Source organism: Camellia sinensis, chromosome 3 (genome assembly GCF_055761805.1).
Source record: "Camellia sinensis isolate YWXY chromosome 3, ASM5576180v1, whole genome shotgun sequence".
Classification (NCBI taxonomy): domain Eukaryota; kingdom Viridiplantae; phylum Streptophyta; class Magnoliopsida; order Ericales; family Theaceae; genus Camellia; species Camellia sinensis.
In genome coordinates, this window is record NC_138963.1 from 186,305,511 (window position 1) to 186,331,696 (window position 26,186).

Below are 26,186 nucleotides of genomic sequence, written 5' to 3' on the forward strand. Positions count from 1 at the left end.
ACAAAAAATAATCAATACGCCTAGAAGAACGCATACGTCAGACGGCGCACGTGAGAAATAGACGGCTTACGGGCGCATCACAGGTACGAACCAGTGAGAAAGAAACGAATGGTAAAAAACAGTTGAATTATGGTGTATAACAGCTCATACGCGTGGAAGGGTTCTTGAAGTTCTTGTTCTTCAACAAAAGGATATCGGCCAAAATAATGATCTCGGCTGAGATACTGAAAACCGACGTACTGGAAGAACGGAATGATATAGGTTCTATCACCTCAAAATGCCGAGGTAATAGAACCTAGGGGACAGTTGTGGGGATATATTTTCTGAGTACCAATACGTGGCAAGGTGACGCCGACGTGTCAGCCGAGGTGCCACGTGTCCTGGTCGTGACGCCGAGGTTATTTCCGAAGATATCGGAATCCGAGATAAGAGGATAAGAGATAAGAGACAAGAGTCCTAGAATAAAGAAGAGATTTAGCCAAGATAAGAATAAAGCTCTTAGAGAGTTTATCTTTATCTCTTGAAGAATCTAAAGTAAGTACTGAATTGGAGTCCATAGAAGTCAGGCTTCTAGTGGGACTAGGATTAAATAAACTATAAAAGAGAGGCACCCCCGTGGGTCTAAGGTATGCAATTTTATGCTTTAAGCAGTGAGTTTAGCACTTGATTATCTTTGAGAGATATACTGACTTGATCGTCGGAGTGCCCCTGGGTAGAAGAGCCACTGCCTGAGCCTTTTCTTTCTGTTGCAAGATAACGAAAGCCATCTATTCTGCCAGTGCTCTCTAGCTGATTACTAAGCGGGCAGTGTGATCAGAAAATCGCTCACACAAAACTATTAACCACAGGAGTGAGAATATAATTTCTAGAATATCAGGGAGTAAGATGTAATTGGATTAAATCTCAAGGGTGTCAGTAATTTACCCTAAAAAGAATAATTATATTTAAATAGACTATTTTACTTTTTTTTTTTTGAAAGAAAAATTATACCACATGCTACTTTTAAACTACACCATAGTTTTACTATTTTTTACATGGCAGATTGAAAAGAATTCATAATTTGAGTTTTACAATTATGTTTACAATGACATGGTATGCTATATTATTTTCTTTTTAAATTGTTTGTCTAGTATGAAAAATCAGAAACTTAAAATAATAATATATATTTACTTTCATTTTTCAATTTTTTTACACAAATTTAACGTATTTAATAAGATCTTTTAATTAATTAAAAAAATTTAAAATTTTAATATGTGAATACATTAAGTTAGCATTTTTACTGCCAAACAAACAACTTGAGTGATTTGTGATGAACTTAATTACGTAAAGGCCAACTTTTTATACATGTAGGAAAATGCCTCCGACCCCAGGGGGAGTGCTGGGGTCGTGCGTGTAGGAGCCTGATTGGGTAAAATTTTTTTTGTTTGTTTGTTTTGTTTTCAGCCAATGAGACCGCGGCACGTCACGTCACGGGGGTCTGTAGTATTGTTCATATATATTTTTTGAACTTTTATACTAAACATGTAGAGAGAGAGAGAGAGAGAGAGAGAGAGAGAGAGAGAACTCAGTTATGGAGAGCAAACAGCAAGTAGAGACAGCAAGAAAGCCCATAAGATGCAAAGGTCTGATTTTCTAACTGAAAAGTTGTTTTTGTTAAATATTTTTCTTCCTTTGTTTTAACAGTTACTTTGGTCTTGGAAATTGTTTGATTACAATTTTGATGATTTGTTGACTTTCCATGTGCGATCGATTCAACACAACACGACACGACACAACAGCTGCAGTATGTAGAAATCCAGGAGAGGCACTAGTAATAGAAGAGATAGAAGTAGATCCTCCTAAAGCTTTCGAGGTTCGGATTAAAATACTCTGCACTTCCCTTTGTCACACTGATGTTACCTTCTGGAAATTAAATGTTGTAAGTTCTCTTCTTCTTCTTCTTCTTCTTCCCCAAATACATACATATAGAAAAGCAATTTTTCATGATTTTGTTCTAATTGTTACTTTCATGTCATTATTATTCAGGGGACAGTTGCAGTTTTTCCAAGGATTTTTGGTCATGAAGCAGTTGGGTAATTGAATATCAAAATAAATCTGTTTCTATTTTCTGTTTCAGTAACATTACATAACTAGAATTTTACTTGAAATATCAATGTCTCATTAGATTGATTGTGTCATGATACACCAATTAAATCTCAATCACATTTCATGACAATTTTCTTCACATTTTTTCATGATATATAAACTTTTTATTTTCATTTTCATATTCTGAAAAGACACAAATTATTTGGGAAACTGTTTTCAAGAAGAATTTCTGAAAATAACCCAAAATCAATCTAATGAGACATTGATATTTCAAATGTTTTTAAATGTTTGATATAAAAAAAGGAAAAAGTTTGAGGCCTCGAATGTGGCTCGAATTGGTTTTTTTTTTTTTTTCTTCTTCTTTGAAACTGTGTTGGTTTGGTTATTTTTATTATTATTTTTTATTTATTTGTTAGGTTGTGTTAGTTTGGTTGTTTTTATTTATTTATTTATTTATTTGCTGGGCTGTTGTAATTTTTATTTTTATTTTTTTTTTCAAGGACGGTTATGTGTAGGGGTGGGTTTAGAGTTTAGGATTTAAATTTTAGGTTTTTATTTCTTTCGAATCTTTCTGATTTGAAATAAAAATATAGTAAAGACTCGTACAAAACTATAAAATTAACAAATTTCAACCAGCAGTCTAACTGATCAGTCAATTTCATCACCCAATCAGTCTAACCCAACTCACTCATCTTATCAATTCACATAGGCTAAATTGTTGTTGTTGTTGTTTTTTTTTTTTTTTTTTATTTTATTTGTTGGGCTATGTTGGTTTTTTTTTTATTTTATTTTATTTGTTGGGCTGTGTTGATTTGATTTTTTTTTTATTAGGGTTTAAGTTTTAGGATACACATAAAAACCCTTCCAAAAAAAAGAGCCAAAACCAAACCAACATAGCAAAAAAAAAAAAGAAAAAAAAACAACAACAACAACAACTTTTCGTGGCAAATTCACGCCTCTCTTTTCTTTAGCATGGTTGATAAAAAAATTATTATGGATTGAGTTTAATGAGACACAAATTATTATGGATTTGTGTCTTTTATGAGTTATCTAATGAGACACAAATTATTATGGATTTCAAATGTTTGATAATTTTTTAATAATTTGTGTCTTTTTTCATGATATTTCAAATGTTTTTAAAATGTTTGATATTTCAAATGTTTTTAAAATGTTTGATAATAGAATTTGTGTCTTTCTGAAAAAATAAATAATTGAAATCCATAAGGTGTTTTCAAACTTTTCAAAACGTAATTAAAAAAAAAAAAAAAAGAACCAACCACGTGTTCAATTTTTTGATGGATTATAAAGGTTATAAGTAATTAGACAGCTTTACTTTCCTTTTCAAAAGGTTATAAGTAATTAGACAGCTTTCCCTTTCCAGAGTATACAAAGTTTGAGTCTAATAACAAAATAAATAATGACCTTTCGTCTTTATCAATTTAAACTTTAAATTTTGTATTTATCTTTATCTTTAATTTAAGTTATTTGTCTATTTTCATTAAGTAAAATCAACAAAAAAAAAAAAATCATTAAACTCAATAAAAATGATATTTTAGATATTTTATGTATACTTATATTGAGTTTAATGACTAAAATATTTTTTTTCTTCGGTTTTACTTAACAGAAAAAGTAAATAGTTTAGATTGAAAATAAATCAAAGGAATAGATTGAAAAAATTGAAAACTTATGATTTATTTTGTTGAAAGGTCCAAATCCTGAGTTATTTTATTTTATTTTATTTTTTGGGATAATTGTCCCATTTATTTATTTATTATTTCGGAGGCAATTTGCCAAACCAAAATAAAAAGGATAGACGAACACCCCTTACATTTTATTACACCCATACTTAGGGTTTAAATTGATAAAATTAATGATTTATTTTATTATATAGGAGCCAAACCTGAAGAGTTTTTATATATATAATTTTTTCTAAAAAAATTACAAATCAAAACTATCATATTGGGCATAAAAAAAAATTTACATACTTTTTAATTCAGTTAAATGAGGTTAAATAAAATAAAATAAAATTATATTTTAACCCTATCATAACATCCGCAAATTAAAATAACCTTAAATTAATATGAATGATGATTTAATTTAGTTTATTTATAGGAAAATTATAATGGTGATTCGTTTAATTTCAATGATTTTTTTATAAACCAATTAGTTGCACTGATTTTGAAAAAGTAAATTTAATGTATTATTTAAAAATTAGATTTACAATTATACCTATATTTCTATTATTTATTTATTTATTTTTGTGCTAAAAAGGTAAGATACACAATCTATGGAAATTAATTTTTGGATGAATTTTTATATGAGAATCTTTTTTATTTGAAATGACTTTGAAATGTGAAATTCTTCAAACATTTCAAAAAGAATACAAAAATGACTTGAAATATAAGAATTTTCAAACATTCCAAAAGAATGTGAGCTTCTTCAAACATTTTAAAAGAAAGTATAAAAACTCTTTAGTAAGTTTTGAACAAATATATAATTTCAAACTGTAACGCTCTAATGTAACCCTCAAACGTAACACTTTAATGTAACACATAAAAAAATTCCTCAGTGTACTTTTCCCAAAAGTAACACTCCAATATAACACTAAAAATAAAAATTCATTAGTGTAACATTCCAATGTAACACATAAACAAATTCCTTAGTGTAATACTCCAATGTAATACTCCAATAAGTAAAAACTTTTTAATATACTTTTTCCAAACGCAACATTAAAAAAGGATGTGAAATTCTTCAAATTATTCCAAAAGGATGTGGGATAGTTCGAACCATTCTAAAAGGAGTATAAAAATTACTTGGTAAGTTTTGAGTAAATATATAATTTCAAATTATGAATGTTATTTTTGGAAAAAGTTACTAAGGAATTTTTTAATATTTTTGTGTGTTACATTGGAGTGTGTTACATTAGAGTGCTACATTTGAAATTACATTGATTGAAGTGTTACGTTTAAAAAAAAAAGTACATTAAGTAGTTTTTTATTGTGTTATATTAGAGTATTACGTTCTTATTCGTAATGTAAAATTTGTTTCACAATAAGAAAATTCAAAACCTCTATAGTACAGATTGCTTAAATGTGTAATTTTACATTTTGAAAAACTTACTTTTATTCCTAAAAAATTAAATTCAAACGTGTAAGTAACTACCTTTTTATATAATCTCCACTTTAATGGGATCCTTGAATTCATATTTAAAAAAAAAAAAATTAAATAGTTTATAAGATCACATTTAGAATTTATCGATACTTCACATTTATTTATATATATGCATATATATATATATATATATATGTGAACATAAAATTATATTATATTAACTTTTTTTTTTTATATTAGTTTAACTCCAATATAATAAACAAAAACATTACACTTTATTTTCAATACAACTATTAACATCAAACTGAAGGGGAAAAAAATAGCGAATCTGTGCCGTTTTTGGCACAGCAGGGGTCACAGCAGTAACCCCATGTCTACTTTAATCTCTTCTGAAAGGTGTTCCTATGATTTTTTAACATTCAACCCAATGCACCAAATTCCTGCAAAAGTCAAATTTGAGGAAAGGATGGCAAAATGAAATACAATTTTTTTTTTTTTTTGCCTTTCTTTTGTGTTTGTGTTATGCAGTGTTGTTGAGAGTGTGGGAGAGAATGTTGAGGAAGTGAAAAAAGGAGACAGAGTGTTGCCAGTGTTTCACCCTGATTGTGGGGAATGTAGGGATTGCAAGTCTCCCAAGAGCAACTGTTGTTCCGCATTTCCGCTGAGTCATCGGATTGGGATGCCCAGAGATGGAACCAGCAGATTCAGGGACTCTAATGGCGAGGTTTTGCATCACTTCTTGTATGTTTCAAGCTTCGCTGAGTACACTGTTGTGGATATCGCCGACATCGTCAAGATCAACACTCTCATTCCCATCGACAAGGCTTGTTTGCTCAGTTGTGGAGTAAGCACCGGTGAGTTCTGTTGGTATCTTCCATAATAATCAATAAAATAATTAAGATAAAACAATCTTGTATTTAAATTATTAAAAAAAATAATAGACTACAATATAAAATACAACAATTGAATAGATTACAAGATGGATTCAGAATTAAACAAATCACTAGAACAGATGGACACATAAAATTAATCGCAACAAGTAGATCGGATCTGAAAAATCAAAAAACAAATGATAAAGGATATAAATTGAGACCTGTGTTTCACATGACGTATTTAAAATAGATTTGTCACCTCACCGGTAGTACTGGAGGCTCATCTATCTCCGAAGATATAATGGTCGTTGAACGTACATTATCATTCACTGGAACAGCTCCGGCGAATGAACATTTGAAGTACTCACTCTTTAGCAGAACCACAGAAGAGGACTAGCAAAAAGAAAATAAAAAAAATTCTAGAATTTTTGTTTATAAAACCTCTCCATTTTTTCATCTCTCTCTCAAATTTGTCTCCAAACTATCTCTAAAACCATCATCTAAAAGCTGGAGGGAAACCTCTTTTATACTTGTAGGGAAACTTCAGCCATGAATTCTAGCATTAATGGCCACCAAAATGGTCATAATCTCCACTCATCAATGGTAGGAGTTACAAGGTTGGTCATTATTATGCCCATGAACTCCATCATCAAAAGATAATAGTAACATGATATATATAACACATCAATTAAAGATTCTAAAAAAAAGGTTGGGTATGCACTAACGGGAATCCGGATCCTTGGTAGCATTTTCCAGTCGCCATTTCCTGTAGCCCCCCAAAACGACGTCGTTTTGGGGGTTTTTTTTATTTTTTTTTCTTTTCTTTTTCTTCTTTCTCTTCCATCTGTGTTTGGTAGAAACCAAGAGGGGGTACAAACCAGAGGGGGAGGGGAGAGGAAGGGAGAAGAGAGAGAGGAAGGGAGAAGAGAGAGAGAGTGAAAGCAGACAGAGAGAGGGACAGAAATGGAAGCTCGAGGGGAAGAAGAGAGAGAGGAAGGGAGAAGAGAGAGAGACGGAAAGCAGAGAGAGAGAGTGACAGAAATGGCGAGAAGCTCCTCGCCGGCCTCGCCGGCCGTGACCCTCCTCTTCGCCGAGAAGCTTCTCGCCGGCCGTGACCCTCCTCATCGCCGAGAAGCTCCTCGCTGGCCGTGACCCCGAGAAGCTCCTTTCCTCTCTCTCTCTCTTCTTCCCCTCCCCTCCCCTCCACTCCCTTCTGGTTTTTACCGGCTGTGACCCCGAGAAGCTTTCCTCTCTCTCTCTCTTCTTCCTCTCCCCTCCCCCTCTGGTTTCTACCAAACGCCATGAATGGCTGACGGAAGAGAAAGAAGAAAAATAAAAGAAAAAAAAATAAAAAAACCCCCCAAAACGACGTCGTTTTGGGGGGCTACAGGAAATGGCGACTGGAAAATGCTACCGAGGATCCGGATTCCACTAACGGATATGGGTTACAACCTGTTTCACCAAACCTCATTCATTGATGTAAATTTCTCATTCAATATTCAATAGTTTCGGCTCATTCTTTTTATGTTGCAATCTTCTCATTTAAGATAATAGAAAACTATTTGGACCCATCTCAACCGGTAGTTGATTTCTACTTTAATTTAAGTTGTCAAAAAATTATTATTTTCCAACAAGTTCTGTTGGAGAAAATACCAGAAACTAAACAATATTATTGATAAATGATGCAAAGAAAATGAGATACAAATAGATCAGGCTGAGGCACGGATATCTCGTTTTCTTTAAGGAGATCAAGCCCACTGCGGTAGGAAAAATCCAAATACCGATGCAGCAGTCACAATACTATGACTTGTCCCCTCCAGGATACAACAGCCCGACCACTTGTCGTATGGTTCAGGCCAACTCTGCACAAGATGGTGAACCCAAAGCTCCACCAATAAAACACCCTTCTTTGCTAGTAATCTCTCTTGTATAGAAAATAGCTTATCTCTATAGATAGAAAAGAGTAGACTATATATATAGGCTATAAGGACCTTACAGTTACACCAAAAATAATGACCATTAACCAGGTTCATGAATTCTATTTAACCTCCATTTATGACCAAGAGGTTACCAAAGAAATAAAACCCCATTAATGAAAAAGATAAACCAATAAATAAATATAAGATATTAAAATGGTCCAACAATCCCCCACTCATTTTAATATCAACAAGGATAAAAATAAAAATAAGAGAGATTACCAAACAAAGATAGATTAGTATGCATCATGAAGGTGTGCTCTGCATTGAACCTTCATTAGTGAAACAGCAACCTCTACTCCAGAGTCAGTAGTGGTCTCAGACTTGAACTATGACTACTTAGGGGAAATAAAGTATTACTGCTCACACATAATAGTCCAGGTGTTGACATGAGCTTTAATAGCCAGCACATTACGGCCTTGTGCTAATCCCAGTTTTCATGAGCATATTTGAGAATAAGCCTTGTTCTCATAGAAAGCGGCCCCACTTTCATGCTCACATAGGTGAAATCTGTCAAGGATGTTCCTGTAATTTACACACCCCACTCAACAAGAGCTACAGAATTTCATTAAGAGTATAAAAACTCAACCCTCCAACATTACAGGACAAATGCACTTACATCATAGGGATGGATAACAAAATATTAAAGAGTGCATTTTTACAACCACCATATGATTCGTTCTTCCCATTGAACCTAGTTACAGGATCTCTGGTCCCTAGGTTGGGTATCCTCATACATGGTTTTTGATTTTATAGGCTTCAAACCCATCCCCCTCGATGTATTCCAGACCCTATCTCTCGCCAAGGCCTTGGTTAATGGATCCGCAATATTATCACAAGATCTTACATAATTCACAGTTATGATGCCATTACTCAAATAGGATCTCACATTACTGTGTTTCCTTCTAATAGGTCTGGATTTACCATTATAAAAATTATTGTTCACTCTACCAATAGCAGCAGTGCTATCACAACGAATTAACACAGGAGGAATTGGTTTTTCCCAAAAAGGAATTTCATGTAACAAATCTCTTAACCAATTCGCTTCCTCACATGCTGAAGCTAACGCTATAAGCTCAGCTTCCATTGTAGAATTAGCAATTATCGTCTATTTTTTAGACTTCCAACATATAGCACCACCACCCAAGGTAAAAATAAAACCCGAGGTAGAGAGAGAATCACCTGACAAAGTGTTCCAATCGGCATCACTATATCCCTCAAGTACCGCAGGATACTTGTTATAAAACAAACCATAATTTTTTGTTCCAAATAAATATCTCATAATTCTTCCCATGGCTAGCCAATGATCTCGACTGGGTTTGCTAGTAAACCTGCTAAGTACTCCAACAGCATATGCAATGTCAGGTCTAGTACAGTCAGTAGCATATCTCAAACTACCAATCATACTAGCATATTCCTTTTGATTAATCACTTCTTTTTCATTTGTTACAACAGATAAGTGTATGCTTGCATCAAAAGGAGTAGCAACATGTTTACAGTCTAGAAAATTATATTTCTTTAACATTTTCTCAACATAATGCGACTGATCAAGAAAAATGCCATCCTCAGTCTTGGTAACTTTAATTCCCAAAATAAAATTAGCTTCACCAAGATCTTTCATATCAAAGTGGCTATTAAGCATATTTTTAGTCTCATTTATAATATGCAAATTAGAGCCAAAGATAAGTAGATCATCCACATATAGACTAATAATCACATGTGCATTCTCACAAGTTTTATAATATATGCACTTATCACATTTATTAGTCTTATAGCCATTCTCAAGCATGCAGGAATCAAATTTCTCATGCCACTGTTTAGGAGCTTGTTTTAAACCATAAAGGGATTTAGTTAGCTTACACACTTTGCTTTCTTGGCCAGGCTCCACAAAGCCTTCAGGTTGGTCCATATAAATCTCCTCATCTAGATCTCCATTTAAAAATACTGTTTTTACATCCATTTGATGAATTTTTAAATCATGAATTGCAGCCACTGCAATCAACAGTCTAATGGATGTTACTCTAGTAACCGGAGAAAAAGTATCAAAGAAATCAAGATCAACTTGTTGCTTAAAACCTTTAGCGACAAGCCTCGCTTTATATTTATCAATAGTTCCATCCGGTTTAAGTTTTTTACGAAGGACCCATTTACACCCAATAGTTTTACAACCTGGAGGTAAATCCACTAACTTCCATGTTTTATTTGAAAGTAGTGAGTCTATCTCATCATTTACAGCCTCTCTCCAGAAAATAGCATCAGGTGATAATAAAGCTTCTTGTATCGTATGAGGAATTTCTTCCACATTGTAAAGATAATAGTCAGGGCCAAAATCTTTTTCAACTCTAGCTCGTTTACTTCTTCTTGGTTGGATTTGAAAATTTTCTTTTTCTTGAAAAACTTGAGAAGGAGTAGAAGAGTTAGGCATAGATAAAATATTTTCAGATATTATTTGACCCCCACTATTTCTAGATTTGAAAGGAAATTTATTTTCATGAAAAATAGCATCACCTGATTCAAAAATAATATTATTTTCCATATCAAAAAATCTATAAGCTGTACTATGCAACGCATATCCAAGAAAAGCACAAGTGGTAGCTCGTTCACCCAATTTAGGTCGTTTAGGATCTGCAAGCCTCACAAAAGCTAAACAACCCCAAACTCTCAAATAACCTAAATTTGGTTTATGCCCTCGCCACAACTCATAAGGGACAATTTTAGTCTTTTTGTGTGGCACTCTATTTATCACATGGCAAGCTGTCAAAATAGCCTCACCCCAAAAATTTGAGGGAGTACCTGAATCAATAAGCATAGCATTCGTCAAGTCAATTAACGTTCTATTTTTTCTTTCAGCTACGCCATTTGATGAAGGTGAATATGGTGGAGTAGTCTCATGAATAATTCCCAATGACTGAACAAAAGAGTTGAATCTTAGAGATTCATACTCCCGGCCTCTATCACTTCTAATTCTTTTAATCTTTTTACCGAATTGATTTTCCACTTCAAGAAGGAATTCTTTAAATTTCTCAAAAGCATCACTTTTATTTTTTAATAAATATACGTTTGTATATTTTGAAAAATCATCAATAAAAGTGATAAAATATCGGTTACCACCCCGAGTTAAAATTCCTTCAAACTCACACAAATCAGTATGAAATAATTCTAACAATTCGGTATTTTTTTCAACACTTTTATGAGGCCTCTTGGTAATTTTTGCTTTACTGCAAACTTCACATTTCTCAAAATTTTTTGTCACTTTAGGAATTAATTCTAAACTACTCATGATTCCCACATATTTACTATTTATATGACACAAGCGAGCATGCCACAAATTAATAGAAGACAAAGTGTAAGTGGTGTCATAGTAATAATCATAAAATTGATCAGCAAGGCAATTTAAGAGATAAAAGCGACATTTATACTCATCTGTATTATAAGAAGCCACTTTTGCTTCATGTGCCTCATAGTCTTCATCATTCATCTCCTCGGTTGGGATTTTGTTCGAATTCTTTTCTGTAAGAACATATGCAACTTTCAAAAGGCTAAGGTAAAAAAGAACTTTTCCTTTCCACCTCTTAAAATGAACTCCTTTGAACTTGAAAGGTTTGTTGAGATCTCCAATTCCATCATTGGTTTTTTCTGGTACTTGTTCCATGTTTGATCTCCTTAAAATTGTTGGAGAAAATACCAGAAACTAAACAATATTATTGATAAATGATGCAAAGAAAATGAGATACAAATAGATCAGGCTGAGGCACGGATATCTCGTTTTCTTTAAGGAGATCAAGCCCACTGCGGTAGGAAAAATCCAAATACCGATGCAGCAGTCACAATATTATGACTTGTCCCCTCCAGGATACAACAGCCCGACCACTTGTCGTATGGTTCATGCCAACTCTGCACAAGATGGTGAACCCAAAGCTCCACCAATAAAACACCCTTCTTTGCTAGTAATCTCTCTTGTATAGAAAATAGCTTATCTCTATAGATAGAAAAGAGTAGACTATATATATAGGCTATAAGGACCTTACAGTTACACCAAAAATAATGACCATTAACCAGGTTCATGAATTCTATTTAACCTCCATTTATGACCAAGAGGTTACCAAAGAAATAAAACCCCATTAATGAAAAAGATAAACCAATAAATAAATATAAGATATTAAAATGGTCCAACAAGTTCTTTATTAATCTGTCCTACAAAATCATGGCAATTCAAGTCCTACTCAAAAGATTGGCAATATATTTTTGAATTTGATGCAAATTTAGGCTGAAATTCAAATTAAGTTTGGATTGGATTTGGATAAAAAAAATATATTTATTTTATAATTGAATTTTTATTAATGTTTTAAATTTAAACAATTATTAAAATGGTATAAACAGTTTAATAATTATTCAAGACAAAAATTAATTAATTAATTAATAGTCCAAATCTATTAGGTTAAGTGAGTGAGTTTGGGATTTAGAAATTCATTTTGGGTCAGACTTACACATATACATGTCATGTTTCAACTTAATTTAAATAGTAAAAAAAAAAAAAAATGATATAGAAGTATATTTTCTAGACTAGCCTAATTGCTTTATATTAATTTTTTAGAGAATAACACAACAAATGCTACAAGATGAATAAATTAGAGCATTGATTTGTGAGTGTGTAAGTGCAGGAGTTGGGGCAGCATTGAAGGTTGCAGCAGTGGAAGAAGGCTCCACAGTCGCAATATTTGGGCTTGGGACTGTGGGACTTGCGGTAATTTTATTATTAGTTCAATTGTTAGAAATTAATTATTTCCTCTCTTCTATTTTATTTGTCCATTTAAAAATTTTTAAATTTTTAAAAAACATACAATAAAAATATAATTATCTATTTATTTTTCATTTTCAAATATGCATATAACTATTTATAAGAGATATTTTTTAAAATTACATATTTTATGCTTGGACATTTCAAAGTAGCCAATTGACATTCCAAAATTTAAAATAAAAAAATAAAAATGATAGACAAACAATATAAAAAATATAATTATGCAAATTTTATGAAGTTTATTACTATATTTTTCTAAATTTCAAGAGTGATTGGTAACAAGAGAAACTGCATATCACAATAGCAACAAAACTATTAAAACAATTAAAAAATTTCTCTATAACCAAACACTCTTGTTGTGCATAATTTCAAAAACATTTTTTTTTTTTTTGTTACCTCAGTAGTGTGTTAAAGAAATGGTTAAAATCACTTCATATAAGTATTGCAAACTAAAATTTTAAATTTTTTCATGAATTAGTAATTCTTTTCTCAAACCACCATTGTAATTTTCCCAAGTATGATCTAAGTTAATGTAACAGGTTGCAGAAGGAGCGAGGCTACTTGGAGCTTCAAAAATCATCGGAGTTGATTTGAATCCTGAGAAATTTGAAATTGGTGGGCCTTCGTCAACATTTCATTATCATTTGCTAGCTCTCATCCATCTTCTAAACCTCTTAATTAATTGGACTCAAAACTTATAGAAGAAAAACAAGTAATTCATGTGATAAATTTTGGAACATATTATTGTTTTGAATTTCGAATTTATATAGGCATTTGTGAAAAAAATAGAAACGAAAAAAAAAAAAAAAGGAAAAATTATAGGATTCGTGTCTTGTAACAAAATAAACCTTAAGTTTTAAATTTTATCATTTTAAACTCTAATCTTTTAATTTATTTTCAATATAAACTATTTTTTTATTTTTATTAAATAAAACTAACGAAACATGATATTTTAATCATTAAATTCAATAAAAAATATATTTTACAGACATTTTCCATACACTTACATTAAGTATAATTATTAAAATATAATATTTCTGTCAATTAGGAAATAGAAAAATAGTTTAGATTGAAAATAAATCAAAATATTGAAGTTTAAATTGATAAAATTAAAAAGTCAAGGTTTATTTTGTTACAAGGTTGAAATCCTGAATTTTTTTTATTTATAATTTGCCCCAAAATTAATTTTTATATATTGTTTCCTTGGATAAAGTACACTTTGCTTCTTTTATGTTTAACCACTTTCTCATTTTAGTCTCTAAAATTTATTTTTTCCCGCTTTGGCCTTTCATATTTTAAGTTTTTCTTAGTTTACTCCTAAAGCTAATTTTTGTTAAAAATTACACAGAAAATGACACATTAACAGTCACGTAGCATAAAAATATTTTATTATATATTGCTCACATCTTTGACTGAACCTTAAATCTCAATATAATAATATATTTTTTATATTATGTGACAATTTTCATGACATTTTTTTGTCTAAATTTTGAATATAAATTAACTTTAAGAGTAAACTAAAAAAAAAATTAAAATATAAAGGGTCAAAGTAAGGAAAAAATAAATTTTAGAGGCCAAATTGAGAAATTGGCCAAATATAAAGGGGCAAAGTATAACTTACCCTATTGCCTTTACTTTTAACTATTTTTTTATGAAAAGAGTTAGAGATCTACAGATTTAGATAAATATATTCACCCGCAATGATATAGTTAGGGAGTTGGGCCCTATATCATTGAAGAGGTAACAAATTAAAATTGAATACTTATCATAATACATCATTGTAAGTTAAATTGTTAGAGCCTTTTGACAATCTCAAACATTTTTTTTAAATGATAAACTAGTAATAGGTCTTAATTGTTGGATTTAATTCCCATAAAGTCTTATTGAAAATAAGTTTTAGCAAAATCGTCGCTAAAAATAATTTTTTGTGATAATTTTTTTATATATGTAGCTAAAAATTAACAATTAGTGACTTTTTTGGTTATGATTTTTATAAATTATCACTAAAACTTATAATTAATGACATTTTTCTCTGACAAATATTTCAAACTGTAGCTGAAAGTTAAAAATTAATGACGTTTTTTTAAATCGCCGCTAAAACTTGTAATTAGTGATATTTTTTGTGACAAAATTTTTAAACTGTCATTGAAAAATAATAATTAGGATGTTTTTTAATAATGTTTAATGAAAAACGTCATTAATTCTCATACGACCTATTGGATAATAAATTCACCTATTAAGACCTATACACGAGTCTCTTTTTTTTTTTTAATACCTTAAAATTGAAACATAGTATAAAAATTCTTCATTCTCGTGGCATGCTTATATGTATGTAGGGAAAAAATTTGGAGTTACAGATTTTGTTAATCCCACAAACTGTTCAGAAAAATCGGTTGCCCAGGTATGTTTTTTTTATAAGTGATGATATATATAGAGAAATCCATGAAAATTAAGTTTTTATGTGAAAAATGTTATATGTTCATTTGTTAATTTTTAAATGATGAACTCAGGTGATAAAAGAAATGACAGATGGGGGTGCTGATTATTGCTTTGAGTGCATTGGATTGGCCTCCTTGATGCCAGATGCGATTAATAGCTCTCGATTGGTCTCTCTCTCCCCCCTTTCTTCATACCATAACGCCATGATATAATCAGATAAGCATGTTATTCTTTTTGCACCTAAATGAAATAAAATATATATAAGTTGTTTATGTGCCACATTAAATAATAAATAAAAATGTGTAAAACTGAGTGTCGACCCAAAAAGGGAATAGCAACCAATACCTACTCATGGTCATGTAATAAATATCAAGTATAAGGATGATATTATTTTATGTGAAATAATTAAAAAATACTATAAATAGAATTAGATGGACACTCTCACTACAAGAAAAAACACCTTTGGCGACTAAATTTTTAGTCGCCAAAGGTCCTATTTTAGTCGCCAAATGCCAAAATTTCACTTTTCCCGACTAAAAAGTTTAGTCGCCCGTGTTGTCGCCAATAAACGGTGGCGAATGCCTTCGGCGACTAAAACACTGTTAGTCGCCAATATATATGTCTTCAGCGACTAAAGATTTTGTCGCCAATGGTCAATTTCTTTATTGGAAATTATACCTTTGCCAACTAAACTGTTAGTCGCCAATAGTTCATTTTTATTTTATTATTTATACCTTTGGCGACCATTCACTTTAGTCGTTGAAAGTATTTTCAGAAATTTTTTTTTTTTGCCTCCGCTACTCCCAACAGGTTTCGAACTTGCGACGTCCCTTTGCACAACACTCCATCCACTATGCCAGTACATCATCACATGATCATATATGCAATATATATTATTTATATACTATATTAACCGCAATTAATACAAAATAATATTTATAAATATAATTTTTTTAATTCAATATAATTTTTGTCAAAAAATAAATTATTTACTAAAAAAAAAATTAGGCGACTTTTGGCGACTAAAACCATTTTTTAGTCGCTAATTGTATTATTTTGGGCTACTAATTATTTATTTGTCGCTAAAAAAACAAGTTCTCAATTAAAAATCAGCACTTTTGGCGACTAAACAGAAATTTCGTCGCCAAAACCACTACTTTGGGCGACTAAAATGGATTTTCGTCGGCAAAACCCCCACTTTCAGCGACTAAATTGTTTTTAGTCGGCAAAACTGCTATAATCAGCGACTAAACCTGTTTTTAGTCGCCAAAACCATACCTTTTCGCTACTAAATTATTTTAGTCGCTAAAAACCGTGACTTTTGGCTACTAAACAAACTTTAGTCGCTGAAAACCCTATATTAGGCGGCAAAACTTCCTTTTAGTCGCTAAAAACATGCTGTTCGGCGACTAAACCCTTTTAGTCGCTAAAAACCTGCTTTTCGGCGACAAATTCCAATTTAATCGCCATTTCATGCACTTTCAGCGACGAAATTTCATGTTTTGGTCGCCATTTCTGTTTTTTGTTGTAGTGTCTTTTATCTCTTATTAAACCAACTATATAAATCACACTATCATAATTTAAAATTTTTGGTTAGTTAATTGCAAGTATGACCTAATTATTAATAATGACGTTTGAGAATTGACAAGTTCAACTTTAATGAGGATAGCTACTGGGTGCCAATCCAGTGTGAAGGATCTGGTTCAAGTGATTCCATGAGATGTTAAGCAACTCCATTGAAGACCCATGGTGAAGACCCATTTTCCAGCAAAACACCCATCTTCTAGCAAACTTCATTGAAGACCTACCTTGAGCTCCATTGCATTGTTGAAGGCAAGTAGCGTGTATCTCCACTTTCTTTCTTTTCTTTACAAAGAAAAACATGGAAGGGGGTTGGAAACCAGTTCTACGCAGACATGGAAGAATAGGAAGAGGTTTCTCAAAGCACAAAACAGGCATGTACACACTTTTTGTGGATGAAATACCTGAATCAATGGATCCAAAAGGGCTATACTCAATATTCAACAACTTTGGGGTGGTGAATGATGTTTACATAGCGTATAAGAGGAGGAAACAATCACGATCAAGATTTGGATTTGTACGATACGATTGTCCATTTGCGGCACAAATGGCAGTATAGAAAGCAAACTGATTGTGGTGTGAATATAGAGCATTGAAGGTAAAACAAGTAGACTTTGAGAAGGAGCAGGGGACAAAACCAAGATTACCATATGTCAAAGAGGTGAGAAAGGATGAAAAGTTAACTTATGCGACTGATAATCTAGAAAATAGAAAGAAATCATATGCTCAGGTGGTAGATGAAGGGAGGAGGAGAGATTACACAAGCTTAACCATAAGAGCTTATGAAGAAGGTAATGGTTGGCTGTATGAGAGTGCAATTGTTCGGTTGAAACCGAAATGCTTGGAGGAGGATTTCAGGAAGGAATTAACTAAGAGGGAGGTGGGAGCCGTTAAAGTCACAAAAGCAGATGGAAGGGATATAGTTGTATCTTTTCAATCAGTTTAAGAGAAGAAAGAAAAGCTCAGCAAGATGAGTGGCTGGATTAAGGAGTGGCATGAATCAATCAAGGAATGGAAAAAAGGAATGATCATTGAACAAGAAAGATGTGTTTGGCTGTGTTATCATGGAGTGCCTTTAAATCTTTGGAACAACAAAACCTTCAGCAGTATATGAAGATTATGGGGAGAAATTATTAAGGTTGATAATGAAACTCTTAGTATGAATAGTTTACAATGTGGAAGAATAAGAATTGCAACCACATATATGGAATCTATCAATATAACAGTGAGTCTCGATTGCTAAGGAACTCTATATCCAGTGAAAGTGTGTGAGGGACAAATTATTACCAAGGTATTGATAAGGAAGGTATGCAAATGTCATAAGAAGCATGATGATGAAGATGTCTACAGTTCATATGAGCTAGAAGATGAACAGAAATTAGAATAGGGGAACAACTGGGGTGAGGATGAAGATGATGAGGTGGATATCTAGCAAGATGATAAGTTGGATAACATAAATGACATGGTAGTCGGAGATAGGAGGAGAGAGCATGAAGAGAGAGCTGACATGGAAGGCAAAGACAAAGAATTAAATGTTTCACTGGTAGAGAAGACTGTTAGCAACTTGGGAAAATCAAACAGTGGGGGCGCACGAGCAAGCGTGATGATGAGGGCTGCGCATGAAGAGAAGTAGGTAGAGCAGGGGGATAATCGAATAGTCGATAGAGAGGTGATGACATCAGGTTTTATGAAAAGTTTGAGTGGTTTTATTCAATCCATACCCGGATTGAATCTTGAAGTGGTTCTAAACAAGGCCCATGAACAGAACTGTGATATGGGCCATGGTAGTGGTGTTGCTGCCCAGCCCAACTGTTCTGATTCAAATCAGGTTATCAGTAACATTTTGAACCAAGCCTAAACTGTAGAGAAGCAACAGTCAAACAAAAAGGAAACATAAGGAGATGCATTAAGATCTTATCAAGTAAGAAGAGCTAGCAAAAAAGAAAAAGCAAAAGGGGTTTCAGGTCATTATTTTAACCAAAAGGGCAACCTCCAGATTGGGAAAAATAGGAAAGAATTGCCGATGAATTTGAAGAAAGGGGTTGTTTTCAGGGCAGCAGTAGCAGCAATTTCACTCTTCATGTCAAGTCAGTCAAGAAGAAGGGTTCTTAATGAAGCTGAAACAAATTTGCAGCTCAGTAGAGTCCTAAGGAGGGACGTCAATGGAAAGGATGAGGAGATGATAAGCAAACTTAATGAAGCTGAAACAACCCTGCAGCTCAGTAGGGTCCTCAGGTTAGACTGTAATGGAAAGGAAGAGGAGATTATAAGTAAACTAATGGAGTTAGAAGAGAGAGATATTGAAAAGCTTAAGGAGAGAGAGGGTAATGCTAACTGGATAGCATCCCTAGGAGGTATAAGGAGTTATGGTAAGTTTGTAATGAAGCTATTATCTTGGAATGTTAGGGGCTTGGGGAAGTCAATTAAAAGGAGGAGGATCAAAAAGGTGCTCTTTGACAATAAAGTTGATATGGTGCTACTGCAAGAGACTAAGAAAGTTGTCAGTAATGAAAAATTAGCTAGGTCAATTTGGCCAGGAGACATGATGGATTTTATGGCAGTGGATTCAGAAGGAGCTATTAGGGGCTTACTTTGTGTTTGGAATCCAGAAGTGTTTCAACTCAAAGATTGTTGATGTAATAAAAATTTCATTCTCTTATCAGGTACTATTTATCATAGTTTTGAGTGTGTGGTGGTGAATGTCTATGGTCCTAATGATGTAAGGAAAAGGAAGGAGGTGTGGGATATCTTGTTAAATATTAAAGTATTATATCATAACCCTTGGTGTGTGGGGGGAGATTTCAACGAAATTAGGAGAATATCATAAAGAAAAGGGTGCTCTAGAATAGATAGAGGGATGAGAGATTTCAATCAAATGATTGACCAATTAGAGCTAACTGAATTACCAATGTTTGGGAGCAATTTCACTTGGGTAATTCTCAAGAAGGGGAAATGTGGAGTGGATTAGATAGATTTTTCCTAAACCCAGATTGGTTGTGTAATTTTAACTTCAAATTGTGCGGTCTTCCTAGAAGGTTTTCAGATCATAGTCCTATTCTACTGATGGAAGATGAGAGGGACTGGGGCCCTAGACCCTTTAAATTTATTAATGCTTGGCTTCTTTATCCAAGTTTCATGAAGGTGGTACAATAATGCTAGTCAGAAACAAGGATAGATGGTTGGGCTGGGTTTAAGTGTTTGAAAAAATTGAAAGCTTTGAAAGCTACATTAAAGCAGTGGAACAATGAAGTCTTTGGTAATGTTGAATTCAAACTAAAACAAGTTGAAGAGGAAGTTCATGCTTTAGATTTACTAGCTGAAGAAGGGTCATTATCATCATCACAGGCTGCTAAAAGAAGGGAGGCAAAAGGGGAAGCATAGAAACTGAGCAAAATGGTGGAGTGGGTATGGCTTTAGAAATCAAGGCTGAATTGGGCAGTTAAAGGTGATAAAAATACGAAGCTTTTCCACATTATGGCATGTAGTAGAAAGACCATGAATGCCTTATGCTCTATTTTGATCAATGGCTATGTTGTAGAGGATCCTCAATATGTTAAGGCTGTTGTACAAAATCATTTCTTCACTCTCTTTTCAGACTTCTGGTGTAGCAGGCCAGGGTTGTTGGGTCCTTTTAAAACCATTGGAGAAGATCAAAGTAAATTGTTGGAATCACCTTTTTCAGAATCTGAAGTGAAGGCAGCAATTAGGAATTGTGAAGGTAATAAGGCTCCTGGCCCAGATGGGTTTAATCTTAACATGTTTCAGAAATGCTGGAATATTATCAAGGGGGATGTTCTTCAATTTATGAATGAATTTCACCAGAATGGGAAGTTGGTTCGGGGTATTAACAGCTCTTTTATAGCTTTGATCCCAAAAAATGAAAATCCATCTAGCCTTGCAGAATATAGGCCCATCAGCCTTGTTGGTTCCTTGTATAAGATCCTTGCTAAGGTACTTTCCAATAGAATGAAGAAAGTCATGCCTAGAATAATCAATGATACACGAAATGTTTTGGATGGGATATTGATTGCAAGTGAGGTTGTTGATGGGTGGAAGAAGGACAGAAAAAATGGGATAATATTAAAACTTGATTTTGAAAGGCATACGAATCAGTAAATTGGGAGTTTTTTATTCTCAATGCTATCCAATTTTGGATTTGGTGCTAAGTGGGTGAGCTGGATAAAACAATGTGTAACTTCAGCAAATATTTCTATTTTGGTGAATGGTTCTCCAACTTCTGAGTTTAAACCACAAAAGAGGGCTCAAGCAAGGAGACCCGTTATCACCTTTGCTTTTTAATATAGTGGCAAAAGGTCTTAACATTTTATTGAGTAGGGCAAAACAGCTAGGTTTGATCAAGGGTGCATTAGTGGGTTCTGACCTGAGGATCACGCATTTGCAATTTGCAGATGATACTATACTGTTCTGTGAAGTTGAGTGGGAGAAGGTTTTAAACATTAAAAAAAAAAAAGGTGCTTTGAAATTATGTCGGGCCTGCAAATCAATTACCATAAGAGTGTGGTGTGTGGGGTGGGTATTCATTTAGATCTTGTCAAGAATTTGCTTCCAAATTACACTGCCTTTATCAAACACTACCTCTAAAATACTTGGGATTGCCTTTGGGGGCCTGTCCTAGTAGAAAGAAAACCTAGCAGCCTGTGATAGAAAAGTTTAAATTAAAGCTTGCCTCATGGAAAAGAAGATTCCTCTTATTTGCAGGTAGACTAACACTAATAAAAGTTGTGTTGTCTAGTTTGCCTATATATTATCTTTCTCTGTTTAGGATGCCATCAGGAGTAGCAAAGTAGTTTGCTAAAATTCAAGTAGCTTTTCTTTAGGGAGGTTCAGATCTTAAAAGAAAAATTTATTTGGTTAAATGGGGTGATATTACTCTTAGTAAAAAGCCAAGGAGGGTTGGGTGTGAAAAGAATAGATTTGATGAATATATGTTTACTTTTAAAGTGGTGGTGGAGGTTTGGGACAGAAGAGAAATCCCTTTGGAAGGATGTGATTTGTAAAAAGTACTATGGGTCTATTGATTTGTGGTCACCTGAACTTGTAAGAGGTGGTAAGATGTCCAAAATATGGAAAGATATTGTGGGAATTATGTTATCTAAACCTGAAGTGCTGGGTTTTTTTCATTCAAATTCTACAATTGTTCTTGGGGATGGTCGGAGGTCAAGGTTTTGGCTTGATAGCTAGGCAGGATCTAGTTGCTTGAAGGATGTGTTTCCTAGACTTTTCTTATTGGTGGTGTTCAAAACTGAATCTGTGTTTTCGGAGAGAAATAGAGTTGGTCAAGATGATTGGAACTCACTGTTTAGAAAGAGTTTGTTTGAGTGGGAAATGGAGGAGTTAGATAGATTGAAGAGATTGTTGCGTACTGTACCGGAATTAAAGGTTAATGTAACTGATAAATTGAAATGGAATGTAGATTCCTCAGGAGTGTTCACTGTCTCATCAACATACCATTGGTGTGAATCCTCTTTTGGTCCTACTTACAGGGTGACAAAGTGTATTTGGAAGAATGTGGCACCCCCAAAAGTTCAATTTTTTGGCTGGTTTGCTTGGAAGAAAAGGATTAAGACATCTAAATATCTTCAAAGGAAGGGGATTTTGGATAATCATACTAATTTTCATTGTGTGTTCTGCAATGAGGAGGAGGAAACAGACAATCATGTGCTCTTGCATTGCCATTTTGTTTGGTTAGTTTGGTCCAAAATTATGAAATGGTGGGGTATTCAATGGGTGATATCAAAATCTGTGGATGAGCTGCTACATTGGTGGTCAAGAACAAAGTTGAAGAAATTAGAGAAGAAGATTTGGAGAATTATTCCGTTTGCGGTGTTCTGGTTGATATGGAAATTAAGGAATGATTGCATTTTTAACAATGCCCAACCTAGCTTAGAGGAGCTTTGTGATTTGGTTAAAGTGAGAATTGCACTATGGATCAAAACATCATGCTCAGGATTGTTATTCTCAGTGAATGATATTATCTTTAATATACATCAGGTCGGAATTTGTTCCAAGTGAGAGGCTGTCTGGTATGTTTGTTGATTATTGTATGCTGCTGATTATTCCAGGTGTATGGTGGTATGATATTCTGCTGTATGTTGTTGATTACTGCTGTGTGGTGTATGGTTTTGGGGATATTGTAGTAGTGAATCTCTTGTGTACATCTTAGGAATTGCTGAGTTCTGTGATGGTTGTCTGATATACTGCTGTGATGGTAAATCTCTTGTGTAGATCTTGGGAGCTGCTGAGTTCAGTGCTGAGGCCTATTCTGTTGTTGTTTTTGGGATGCTGTAGTGGTGAATCTCTTGTGTAGATCCTAGAAGCTGAGGCTTGCTCTATTACTGTTGTGTGGTGCTTAGTGGTGAATCTTCTGTGTTGATCCTTGGTGCTGCTAAGTTCAATGTTGTAGTGGTGAATCTCTTTTGTGTTGTTCTATTTTTTTTTTTCTTTTTTTCTCTGTGCTTTGGTCTTTCTTGATTGGTTTATCACCAATCTTGGGTTTGTGCTAACAAATGATTGTGCTTCCTTAGCGGTGCCAACCTAGTTGGGATTGTTAAGGTTAGCATTGATTCTTTTTGCACTTATCTCTTTGTTGATGTAAGTTTTTTTGCTTTCTTCATCAATAAAGTTTTTTTTGCTGATAAAAAAAGTATGACCTAATTATTAGGTCGTGATCTTGGTTTAGAGGTTCTAGACATAATTTAATGAAACATACTTTTCATAATGACATAGAAACTTGAATGCCTTATAACATGAATACATAATTATTTTAGTCTAAATATAAATATAGTTTTTGTATTTTAAATTTAAATAAAGATTTGTGAAGAAAAATAAATGAAGTAGAAGTTGAATTTTTTTTTCCTACTATTTCTCTGTCTTTTTTTTTTCTACTTAATTTCTTCACAAATTTCTTAATGTGTCTTTACAGGAGAAATTTACAACGTGCACCCTTTAAAAGGTGCATATCATAAAAAAGTTAAGATTTTTTGTGATGAGAGTTATGATTTTTTGTGATGTGTGTCGTGACATTTTCTGGTAAAGTTATAAATAGTGAATTTATGGTGTGCACCCTAAAGTTAGGGGTTATGACACTATGATTTTTGTTATGACACTTTGTAGTTATGTTATGACACTTTGCGATTTTTGTTATGGCATTTTATAATGAAAAAAAGTTATGACTTTTGTAGTGAAAAAAATACGACATTTAATGTTTAAAAATTTTGTAAAAAACTTATGAAAGACATACCGTATGCATCTTTTTTAGGGTGCACATAGTAGCATATTTTCCATCTTTATAACGTAGATTTCAATTTACTTCCGAAGATATTGCAAAGTTAATCTATTTCAACATATATTTAAAGGAAAATGTGATTAAACACACGTTATTTTGATGACCATTCAATTTTCTCATTTTTTAAATTTATTTATATAATGAGGTTAATTTAGTTGGTTTTATATGTGAGGTTAGGGATGTGGGAGAACAGTGATACTAGGGATGGATTTGCACTCGCCATTCAGCATCAACTATCCTGAGATCATAAGAGGGAGAACCATCGAAGGGGCCCTTTTCGGAGGACTCAAAGCCAAATCTGACATTCCATTCCTTATCAAAAAATATCTAGACAAAGTAAGTTTTTCTTATTATTGATATCATCCTTACCTCTTACCCTTAACTATTCAACTTAGATTGTAATGAAAATGGTTCCATTGAATTTTAAAATGCAAGCAAACAATTGCATTGGGTTCGATTGGATGATATCAAGAAAATGAAATAGTAATTCTCTTATATTTTTTAGTCTTACTAATAAGTGCCCCTAGGATAAAAGAAAAAGATCAAAAAATATAGAAGAATATAAGATACGTCCTTCTACTAGTTAACGACGGTTACAAGTGGAGGAGACCACCTCTATTGCACCATGTGTCTCTTCTGTTGTAAGCACAAATTATGTGTTCTCTCCTAAGTCAGGATCGTGAATCCCCCCGACCAACTGACCATAATGACTAGGTCAAGTCGGGAATAGGTCTTCCCAACCAATTTGGTGCTCTCCTGACTAGCTTAGTAAGGTTAGCTTTCTAACCCCTGAGATAGGCCATTTAGCCTGACCTATATCATAGGGCCCAACCTACCGGGTTGTTTAAGTCTCGAGCCTTGGGACCTCCAATGCCATTTCATTAGGTTATGAGCCTAGTTGCATATATATATATATATATATATATCATTTTCTATAACAATTACTTATGCTTTGGTTTTTTTTTTTTTTAATAGGAACTTAATTTGGATGGCTTCATAACACATGAAGTCAGCTTCCAGGAAATTAACAAAGCTTTTGACTTACTCCTACAAGGGAAAAGCCTTCGATGCATCATATGGATGGATAAATAGACGAGTTTGGGTTGTAATTTTCCTTTTTACATTTGTTCTTATGTTAATAATATCATTCAATGAGTCTCATATGATTCAGTTACTTTGACCAACTAAACTCAAGCACATTGATGCATTCTTAGTGTGTACTTGTTGTGTTCCACATCCATATTGATGCTAGTATAATCTCACTATTTTCTTCTTCTGAATTAATGGTTGATTGCACTCAAAGGTTTTTAAATTTTTTTAACTCCCAAGTCTCAAATCCCAAACAAGTGACATTTGAATGCTTGAAAAGACCCATTTTGTATATGTGATGGTGTTGAAGTTGAATAAAAGTTGTAGCTCTAGGTTCATCAAGGGTGAGTTACGAGAGTTATAGAAAAATGTTGAAGCAAATTGAATAATTGAAAAGACACAAATTAATTTTGTATGTTGAGACAAGCTAATATATAGGCTTGAAAAAAAAAATGAATAGGAGATAATAAATGATTTTAAAAATGAAAGATTACAAATCAATGGTAATTTCACAAAATATTTACAAATTCATGAAAAAATTTACAGCTTCAATTAATCTAATTTGAAATTATTGTTGAAAACATACACTTTACAATTTTCCCTTTTAAAAACCGAAGAGGTTCTTGTTGTGTATCCACACCATGTGAAGTTGGCCATGGAAATCAAATGCAGTTGCTACAGATTTTGGGCTACAAATTTTCTGAAGATTTTCCAACCTAGGGTGGCTGTGTTAATGGTTTTCCATTTATTTGGAAATTGGTTGTTGGCAAGCAGATGTTGATTTTTTGGTTCTCTTGTTTGTGTATAAATAGAAAAAGCTGTGAGGTGAGATAGAGATCAAGAGTGAAGAAAAAAGAAAGTTGTGAGAAGTGTATGATATGTGAGTTGAGTTGAGAGAGTAAGACTCCTTATCTTCTGTTTTTGTATTT

General features: G+C 33.1%; 1 protein-coding gene across 2 annotated transcripts; it reads left to right on the forward strand.

Annotated features, from left to right (window-relative positions):
- Positions 1–1,487: 1,487 nt before the first annotated feature.
- On the forward strand, positions 1,488–25,448 carry LOC114323353 (alcohol dehydrogenase-like 1). 2 transcript variants are annotated; one of them, XM_028270923.2, is made up of 10 exons: positions 1,488–1,622; positions 1,779–1,918; positions 2,026–2,072; positions 5,725–6,050; positions 12,706–12,788; positions 13,382–13,457; positions 15,179–15,243; positions 15,353–15,448; positions 24,346–24,504; positions 25,144–25,448. In XM_028270923.2, the coding sequence occupies exons 1-10, from the start codon at positions 1,571–1,573 to the stop codon at positions 25,258–25,260; spliced, it is 1,161 nt and encodes a 386-aa protein (XP_028126724.2). In that variant the 5' UTR covers positions 1,488–1,570; the 3' UTR covers positions 25,261–25,448. The 2 variants fall into 2 exon arrangements, with proteins under 2 accessions (XP_028126724.2, XP_028126726.2); XM_028270925.2 differs by lacking the exons at positions 24,346–24,504; positions 25,144–25,448 and adding an exon at positions 23,109–23,293.
- The last annotated feature ends 738 nt before the right edge of the window (positions 25,449–26,186 follow it).